The sequence below is a fragment of the Scomber japonicus genome, chromosome 14 (genome assembly GCF_027409825.1).
Source record: "Scomber japonicus isolate fScoJap1 chromosome 14, fScoJap1.pri, whole genome shotgun sequence".
Lineage (NCBI taxonomy): Eukaryota > Metazoa > Chordata > Actinopteri > Scombriformes > Scombridae > Scomber > Scomber japonicus.
The window spans coordinates 21925284-21935665 of NC_070591.1; the positions used below are offsets into that span (position 1 = coordinate 21925284).

General features: G+C 40.6%; 1 protein-coding gene across 3 annotated transcripts; it reads left to right on the forward strand.

Moving 5' to 3' along the window:
- Nucleotides 1-7490: 7490 nt before the first annotated feature.
- tbxtb (T-box transcription factor Tb) lies at nucleotides 7491-9899 on the forward strand. 3 transcript variants are annotated; one of them, XM_053333009.1, is made up of 8 exons: nucleotides 7491-7696; nucleotides 7817-8081; nucleotides 8230-8364; nucleotides 8541-8602; nucleotides 8680-8741; nucleotides 8844-9020; nucleotides 9377-9509; nucleotides 9629-9899. In XM_053333009.1, exons 1-8 carry the CDS (start codon nucleotides 7491-7493, stop codon nucleotides 9897-9899), a joined length of 1311 nt encoding a protein of 436 aa, XP_053188984.1. The 3 variants fall into 3 exon arrangements, with proteins under 3 accessions (XP_053188984.1, XP_053188985.1, XP_053188986.1); XM_053333010.1 differs by having other exon boundaries at nucleotides 8847-9020; XM_053333011.1 differs by lacking the exon at nucleotides 8844-9020.
- The last annotated feature ends 483 nt before the right edge of the window (nucleotides 9900-10382 follow it).

Here is a 10382-nt window from a genome sequence, read left to right on the forward strand (position 1 = left end):
AGCAATAAGCTTCAGAGAGCGCCTGCATTGAAGGGGTCTAACATGAGAGAGATCCTGTCTTATCTTCCCCTCCTGTAAAAAGCAGACCTTCTTCAGGAGGATGTAATTGTCCTCTCTAATGACTTGCACTGGGTGGGGGGGGGGGGGGGGGGGGACAAAGAGAACGCAATAAAGAACTTTAGAGGCCCTCCAGTAGGAATCCTTTGCTTCAAATTGCTTAGCAAATGAAACTACCCGTTGTTTCCTGAGCTTAGATGGAGAGGCTCTGTCACAGACATTGAGGTGAAGCAGGACCAAAGCAGGCAAAGGCAAGAACACCTGCTGGGGCCTAATTGGTCCTTGCTGCAGTTAATGGCTTCCTGTGGCTGCATGTCATCACCCTTCTAAGCTGCAGAGAAGTCTGCAGGATGTCAGGGAAAAGAGTTGAGTTACAGTTTGTTATGAACAAATATGTGTTTCCTTTTAGATCTTTTATGTAAAAACAGTAGGTTTGGCCATTTATGCATATATGTTAATGTAATGTGTTAACAGTGCTGGACAACAGATCTGCAGCTAGTTTGGTGGCTCAACAGAGGAGAGCAGAGTCGCTTCAACATCCCTGTGCTGATGGAGATAGAGGACATGAGGACCACATTTCTTACTCAAGGTTGTGGCTACTTCAACATCGATAAGTCTGTCTTTGTTTCTATTAGAATTTTTTTTAGTGTTGTCCACTTTCTCTGTCTTCTTGTCTAGTGCTAGAAACTACCTAGTGGCTTATTCTCACTCAGTTTTCTTTTGAGGTCACAAAAGAAACTTTTTAAAAATCTCCGTAGATAAATGTACATCTGAACGGTCAAATGTTTGATTTCACACTGCACCAAGCTCTGTCCTCCACGTTGGTTTTGTTCTTCTGCAAAACATTTTTGTGGTGAGTTGTGTTGCTTCATTAAACAGATCTACAATTTCACTCAATAATTCCATCAAAATGTTTCCAAATAATCATCTAATATAAAACCTGCACCTTTTTAAAGCAACACAATGTGTAAGTCTTAAGGTTCATTTCACTAAAGCACCAGTGTAGTTGCTCGAATGTTTCCCATATTTGAGGACAGTTTCTAATTCCTGAGAAGTTTTATGTTTCACAGCCAGGGTTGGTTGTGGGCCGGCAGAGACATCGTGGGCCTCTGGTCTTAACTATGCGCTCGCTGGATCTGTGTTTGCTCTGCCTTCAAGAACAAACACTGACTCCACTGGAGACCTGTTTAGCATTGACCCTCCTGGAGGAGAGAGCTGATTACTCACGTAGAAGTGAGATGACCAAACATGATCTGACCCTTCTGTTGAGGAGACTCACGTCTTTGGACGGCTGCTCTGACTCTTCCAAACGTCATCTGGGGGAAAATGTCGTAATTATGTCTGCTACAAAAGAGATGTGGCAATTGGGCCTGTGGTGTCACTTCATGCCAGCACTGTGAGCAGATGTTGAAGTGTTTGGAGAGTCTTTTCTCATTTTAAAGCTTTATGAGCTTCCAAGCAAATAGCTCTCCATTTAGTAAAGTAAGCAGAGATAATATGAGAGCCTATTAGACTTTGAGCTGTAGCCTATTGTGGTTCCATTTAAGGAAAAGTGTACAAGTATTAACCCTGCTATTAAAAATACATTTGCCACAAATGCTTTAGTTTTAGCTCTATTGAAAATGTTGCAATCTATATGGTGATAAGCAAAACTGTCTTGGAAGCACTTAGTACTCTAAATGAACCAGTTTTCCCACAAAACAAAGCTTAATTTTTAAAATTGTGTAGGTTTCCCGCCACTGTCTTTTTATACCTGACTTCAAAATACAATCTGAATGTTATCTAAAGATAGAAATCTTCAATGAACATCTTTAAATTTTTGAACCTGCTCAAATCCTCCACAGTGTAGTCGAGGCTTGCGTTTACATACTGTGAATGTATGACAGGACCGTGTCAGCCACTGTCACCCTTGTTGTTAATTAGCACTGAGCACTCTTTAGTAGGAGCATGTATGATGGTTAGTAAGAGGCTGTCACTGTGAAGAGCACATTGGCTTGGGGACATTAGGAGCTTGGTAAGAAGACGAGTGAAGGCTTGTGCTGACAAGTCTTCCATCAGTGTAAAATCTCACCGCTCCACAGACAAACATGGCGAGACAGCAGCCCCCTTTGCCCCCACTTCAGCTGTGCCATATGCACATTCCCCACATCCATGAGAAATACCCAAAATAAAAGCAATTAGAGCTGAAGCCAAAATATGGCGCAGGCAGAATCCTCTGTTATGTTTTTATGCAATGAGCCAATACCTCCAATCTGTCCGTGCCTATTTATATGTTTATTATTAGCAGATATGATTTATTGGACAGTTCAGGCAGTAATTTGCTATCTTTGTGGCCATCTGGTCATGGTCTCTTCAACATGTTGAATTTCACAAGTATGCATTACAGGTCTGCGAAATTAGATTGACCAGAACATACCGTGTCCATCACTATATTGACTTCGATGAGTGGAAAATGTACATAAGACAGGGTTGGTCTTGTTGCCTCTTATCTTTAAGGATCCTGTTTAAGGATCAGTTCTGAGAGTTTTTAATTTTCAAGCTTCTACATATCAACGTTAATATTGAACATCTATAACTGCACAGGTCCACTTCCTCTTTCCTCCACCTGCATCCTGTTCAGCTCGTGGGGTTTGTATAGATCTGTTACCTGCTGCACTGTCCTGTGAGTAAACGCTGCCTCGCAGTCCTCCCAGGAGCCAGTTTGCACCCAGCAGACAAAGTGTGTTGTCACCAGAGTGTGCAGTGTTATCGGGTGTGAGTTGCACCACACTATGGCTACTCTTGAGAAGTAGCACACCATTAGGAATATATTAACAACTTGACATTTTGTCTGCAGGTCACACATCACAGCATCAAGCAAGTTGACCAGGCGATGAGGATGTTTTTACATGTTTTATAAGGCTTGACAGTTTTCGTCAGTCACTATCATTTGTAGATGCTGCAAAAAGACTTATTTCGAATGTGTGTGTGTGTGTGTGTGTGTGTGTGTGTGTGTGTGTGTGTGTGTGTGTGTGTTTGCAGGTTGTTACAGGTGTCTGGTTCAGGGGAGAGTTCGGCAGAGCTGATCTTCAGAGGCAGCCAGGAGAAGGATGAAACTGAGCAAATGTTTCCCAAGGTTAGTGTCAAAACCACAGGAGCAGTAATCCCACTTAACACAGGAGACAGTGAGAGGCAAACACACCTGGAGCAATGATCACCCAACTGCCTCCTCAAGCCAGCAGGCATTAACAATTACAATGTTCCTAAATATCCTCTCACCATGCGTTAGTGATATAATGAATTAAACAAGCAAAATATTTAAGGGAATACTTTAGAGAAATACACTTAATCACAAGAAATGTAATACCACTCTCATTGTCTGTATGAAGCTGTTACCAGATGAAACAACCAAATTGCCATTTTTACAGTTGAGTTTTAATGCAAATTAAACAAAAAAGATCAAATGTATACATTAGTGAGCTTCAGAAATGTTGATTCAGAAATGGCAGATTTCGTTACCTTCAGATGGAGCCAGGCTAGCTGTTCCCTCTTCATCCAGTCTTTGTGCTAAGCTAAGCTAACCAGCTGCTGGTGAAAGCTTCATATTTAATGCCCAGACATGCGAGTGGTATCAATCTGTTCATCTAACTCTCGTCAAAATGTAGAACTGTTCTTTTAAATTTGTAGGTAACAAATCAGGGAACTTTTTTTTTTTGTGTTAAGGACCAGTCCCCCTGTGCCAGTGGTATAAAGAGTGAACAGAAAACATGTGAAGGTTTGCTGATAAAGATATTAAGTACATTTTAAAGAAAGCAACAATCTAATATTTAGAGGTGTTAGAGGAATAGATTGGATTATTTCAAATCTTCAGGCTGAATCAAAAACTTTAGAGGCTCTGAAAAGTGAAAACAATGGAGGCAAGGTTATGCTCAGGTGCTGAGATGAGCATATACGGACAAGCATGCGGGACTCATTTTTCTCTCACCTCTGTGTCAAAATGAGCCTGAGCAAACAGAGAATGAGCCTGGCTAGAAGGAGAGCAAGGGAAGGCAAACAGTGGTCAGACAAGACTGGTCAAAGCCAGCAGGCTTGCATGAACATTACTCACCCAGACTCTGTACTGACATCTCAGATCCTCCACAGCCGGAGAGGCCTGTCATCTCTGAAGACATCCTCAGGGTGTCAGGCAAGGGTGCAGGCTGTATGTGTGTTGTATAATTGGAGGGCACCTATAGTCCCTACTGTACGTGTGGAAACTGAAGTGAAATCACGACAGCAGACTGCCACTACTTTCTCGTTTATCTCACATAAATATGTACATGGAGGGACATGCAAATACTCAAATAACACTTTCTGAACCAGATTTATGTGTAAATTTGTTGAAATTGTGTCAAGCAGGTCTTTGGTCATTTTTGAGGTCATTTTTTGTGTGTTATTTAGGCCACCGTATTTATATAATGTGTATATGAGTACAAATTTAAGGAGAATAGCGGTGTTTTGCATCATCATGCATTATATTTCTATGTGTTTCTCACTTTTTGTATTTTCCCACATGACTTCCTTTTATTTCAATATATAAATCAGCTAGTGGTGACTTGAAACTTGTCAGGTAGGAGTTAGGTCATAAATGACAATGAGGATCACATTTGCACATATTATGGTCAAAGGTAAGTTTGGATTTTTCAGATTTTTACATCATAATATAACGTCATAACTATGATAATTAAAGCAGATATATTGCTAACATTGATGTCATAACTAAGCAGGTTTTATTTCTTATTAAGTTCAGTTTATCACCAGACCATATCAAATGGAAACCTGCAGTGGCCTAGACGGTGTAAAAATCAGAATGAAAGACTTCAAGTGCATAGAACGCCATTAAAACTGAAATAAAATGTAAACAAAGTAATTTTGGTGGAGCGTGTGATGTCATGTAGGCCCATATAGATCAATAACATTAATTCACAGTGCGGCAGTCCCACATCAGGAAGTGGCCTGGTGTGACAGTTAGCGCTGGATGGGGTGTTGGAGGAGGAGGGAGAGGCGCCAAATGGGACACCAGTACTGTGGGAAATGACACTGGCTATGACACCCCTGGCTTTGACACCATGGTTACCTCAGCTCGTATACAAGGGGATGGTGCTATTGTAAATTACAAAGTAATTAATGGACAAGGAAATGATATATGAATGAAATATGTGCCACCCACAGATGAAAGCTCCCACATTTGCAACCTTACAGCCAAACTTTATGAGGAAGTTCCAAAGCAAGATGCCTGATTTGGTAGGTCAGCCAATAAGTTACTTCTTTTAGACAGTGTGCATGTGGTAGCCTAGCATGGGACAATAGAGGGAAATACACATTTGCTACTTTCTCTCAAACCAGATTATTCCTGAGATTCCCAAGAAGAGCAGGAAAGCAGAGAATTACCTGAGAGAGCTGAAGAAAATGCATCATCTTTGTTTAACCAACATGGATTTTTCACAGAGGTTGGGCATTTACCAAACAGGCATATTATAAAAAGGAAATGATGCATTGGAATCAACTATTTAAACTATTTTCTACACATTTAAGTCACATTTAGAATAAATGAGGAGACAAGAGTTGAGGAGTGCATTGAAAAAGTCTTTCAACTTCTCTTTAAACTGACTCAAGTTTGTTTTTCTCTGCTTGCTGTGAACTCTGGTCCAGACTGCTGGACAGAGAGATAGACTCACTGTACTGGCAGGAGGAGCGAGGCGTCCGACATTTGGTTAGTAACACAAACCAGCCACAACACAACACAACACCGCAAAGCTCTATGGAAGCTTACAAGTAGCTGTTACACACTATCTTCCTTTAACGTTTGTTTTTTTCGAAGCCACCATGGCAACAGTTCACACCGAGTGTAATTACATGCATCCATTGCTTATTTGTGTGCACAGCACTGATGTAATACACATTATGTGTTTGTAATTATTAATCAGTTATATTTGCCATTATTTTTCTAAATAGATGCTTCCAGGAATTGACTTAAAACATGCTCAGCCAGCTCTCAGCTCTGTGAAAAAGCCAAATGTCCAGAGAGGCCGACCTACATCCTACCAAAAACTGAGTGAGATGATTTCAGCAAGGTGCATGAAAACACACATACTAACCCAATTTTCTAAAAAACTGATTTCTTTGAAACGAAACTGATTGTCACTTCCTGTTGTGCATGTGTGGGTTCTTGGCAGCCACCAATGTTTTGAGACTCTGGTTCGGGACACAGCAATGTGCTGCCATAAAACACCTGATCCCTTATCCATTGAAGATGTATGTCAACAAAAGCATGTCAAGGTAAAGTGGTGTCCAACAATGAATTCATTTTTTGTAAAAATGTACTGTTAATAAATGATCTTTCTTGTCCTTCCTTTAGATAATCGACCGTGGATTAAAACTATGGAGGAACTACACACAAAACACAGACTACTGCATTTAAAACCACTATAGAGCTTTTCTAGGGAATGTGTTGGGTCAGTTATCTGTTACTACACTTTATGGATTTCCCAGCATGCCTCTTTTCTCTTAAAGATGCATTTTACACTTCTTTTCATTACAACCCTGTGTTTTTCCATGTCTCACTGATTATATCTTATTATTCAGCTCTGTCTCATGAACCAAATAACACTAGATTATTTGATTATTTTATTGAGTTGTAAATGATATTAATATGACTTAAAAAATATTAAATATAAATATCAAATATAGTCTATAACAACAGTTAAGATTGTGAAAAGGGATGATGATGCTATTCAGCAGTGATACATTTTAAAAAATAAAATCAATGTATGCTTATGTTGCACTTGGCTGTGATTTTTGCAAAACTATTTAACTTTATTCACATAGTATTTAATGAACTAAATCATGAATCGTTTATTTATTTATTCAGTTATATTAGATTGTTCTTTTTTAAATCTGTTTCGTGAAATCTTACTTAAGCCTAAACTGGCTAAACTGACTCACCAATTTTCAAGTTTTTAATCATATCAAATTGGCAAAAAATAATCTTCAAACTAAATGGAAGCAAGTTTGTGAAAGTTTATGGGACCGCAGAACAGCCGAGGTCAGTCAGTGGTTTGGTCTCTGCAGGTGCGGCTTTGATCTAAGTGTCAATATTTACAGGTTGATGTAATAAAGTAGGTTAAACTGCTTCATTCAAAACGCTGTCATCCTGTGGACTTCAGTGACATGTCCTCCTCTAGCCAATCGGTGACAAGCCCGCAAAGATCAAAGAGGAGATGAACCAACCACCTTTGCTCCAAACACCCATCCTGAGCTGGAGCGTCTCTTCAGCCTATATATGTCGCTGCTGCGTGATGTTCAGCATCTTACCACAATAACTATAGATAACGGGATTAGATACTGGAGCAGATTTAGCTTCTTCACTAAATCTTGTGATTACAATCTACTCATCTCCGGAGCTGCTGGACAGGATGGCCACAGGTTCTAGTGAGTGTCCCGGGAAAGCAAGTCAGCACCGGGTGGATCACCTCCTCAGCGCCGTGGAGAGTGAGCTGCAGGCCGGCAGCGAGAAAGGCGACCCCACGGAGAGAGAACTGAAAGTCTCCCTGGATGAATGCGAGCTTTGGCAAAAATTTAAGGAACTAACAAATGAAATGATAGTTACCAAAAATGGCAGGTGAGCCAAAATGCGCAAATATCTCAGACTCTTCGGCTTCACAGATAGACAGGGGAAAAATAAGTAATACTATTAATAATGTAAACACTAACACTTTCTCTTGCTTTTCTTCTTATCAAGGCGAATGTTTCCCGTGTTGAAAATGAACGTGTCTGGATTGGACCCGAACGCCATGTACTCTGTTTTGCTGGACTTCGTATCTGCGGACAACCACAGGTGGAAATATGTGAACGGGGAATGGGTCCCAGGAGGAAAACCTGAACCTCAGACTCCTAGTTGTGTGTACATCCATCCAGACTCTCCTAACTTCGGAGCGCACTGGATGAAAGCTCCCGTCTCCTTTAGCAAAGTCAAACTCACCAATAAACTGAACGGAGGAGGTCAGGTAAGGAGAAGAGAGCACGTTGTTGCCTGATGTACTTTTTTACAGATAGGAAAATAAAAGCATTTTACCCTTTATCTTTTTGCAAATTCAATGTTTAGTTTAATTATCATTCAAGCATATGAAGTATATGTTCTGTTATTTTTCTCAGATAATGTTAAATTCCTTACACAAGTACGAGCCACGCATCCACATAGTGCGGGTTGGAGGCCCGCGCAGGATGATAACCAGTCACTCGTTCACAGAGACACAGTTCATTGCAGTAACAGCGTACCAAAACGAAGAGGTGGGCAAAAACATTTTTTCTCACTTAAAAGTAATAATAGGAATAATAATGAGTTGTATTGTTCGTATACGGAATGTGTGCGTAATTTACGCATAGCTTTTACGCACACCTTGTGTTTTTATTGATGGCAAACTACAATACTAATGATGTCTCTTTATTGTATGTTTGATTTTTAGATAACTGCTCTTAAAATAAAGTACAATCCTTTTGCAAAGGCCTTCCTGGATGCAAAGGAACGGTAAGAATACACACAGAGGTTTTGTTGATGATTTCAAGATGTGGAAAAATACATCATTAAACTTTTTAATTCTGCAGAAGCGACGACAAAGACATCAAAGAAGATGTAAATGACAACCAGCAGTCAACTTACTCCCAATGTAAGTATTACACTAAAATTATTCATTTAATAAGTTTAGTGGTAAGCTTGTGATTCTCATACAATATGTTCCCATTATGTCTCCCCCCCTCTGTGGAGCCAGTAGGCGGCTGGTTTATTCCAGGCGCAGGTTCCCTCTGCCCTCCTGCGAGTCCTCACAGTCAGTTTGGGAGCCCCATCTCTGTCTCACCGTCCCACGGCTGTGAGCGCTACTCCACGCTGAGGAACCACCGCTCTGCCCCTTACACCAGCCCGTACACAAATCGGACCAACTCGCCCAGTGAGTAGTCAACTCTTCCCACCATCACCTTCATACATCCGGGACATTACACCACTTCCTCCCCTGCTATTAACAAGAAACGCAAACAAATGTTGCTGAGCGGGGAATGTTCTGCATTCCTCTTGCTTTTGTGTGAGTGTAGCCACAGAGCTGTAAACGCTTGGGCTTCTGACCAGGAATGTATGGACACACACCTTTGGCTGTAACTACATAATACTCACATCACAGAAACAAGGCCTAATGAGTAGTTTAGTGATTCATTATCATCATTTCTTTCATTTCTGACAAATATTATTCAGAATAACATGACCTATACATGTAACTCTGAAACCTCACTGCTTCTGTTTGTGTTGCAGCTGGCTACACTGATAACTCTTCAGCTTGTCTGTCGATGCTCTCAAGCCACGACAACTGGTCCAGTCTACAGATGCCAACACACTCCAGCATGATGCCCATTGCCCACAATTCCCCCTCTGGTACCAACTCAAAGTATGTGTGTGTTTCTTCTTTTTTATGTGTAACTGATTCAATGGTTAATGAAAGCAGAAGTTTCATCTTTCAAATACCCAAAGTGGAGTAACAAGTTTTCTATCTCTCTGTCTGTAAAGTCAGTACACCAGCCTTTGGACTGTGAATAATTCGCCCCTGACTCCAGTGACCCAGACTGGGGGGATAAACAACAGTCTGAGCTCACAGTTCCTGCGAGGGTCCAGCAGCCACTATCCCAGCCTGCCTCATTCAGTCACAGTGCCCTCCTCTGGCTCTCCCATGTATGACAGCAATACAGCAGCAGAAGCACACGACGCAGTCCAGTACGACACGTCTCCTCACGGGCGACTGTCTTCAGCCTGGACCCCCGTTACTCCTCCGTCCCTGTGAGGGAGGGGAAACGTCTGGCAGTGAAATGTTTTGTCTTGTTCACTGCAGCATGATTGATGTGCTGAGACTTAAAGAAAGGATCGACCACCAGATTGAAAAGGTTTTATTTGTTTCATAATCAAAGCTCACAGACAAAATAGTCTTGTAAAGTTTTTTTTGTCATACTTGGATTATTTCAAGATCTTCACATTCCAAGATTGTTTGCACTTTTTTTGATTAGCTCTAATAAAAAGCAGATGAGGCATTTGTGTTTTTAAACTCAACATGATTTAAATGAGCATGAATTACCTATAAAAATGACAAAATGAACATTTGTGTTTTATTATGTATGCTCATCAAATGCTTTTGATTCAACATACTGCAGCAGAAAAAGTCTATTGTAACGTTTGTGAACCAAAATTCAGTTTTGAATCTGCTTATATTAAGCATAACAAGAGAAGAACATGTCAAATGATTTCAAACATTGTTTATAATGTAAATGAG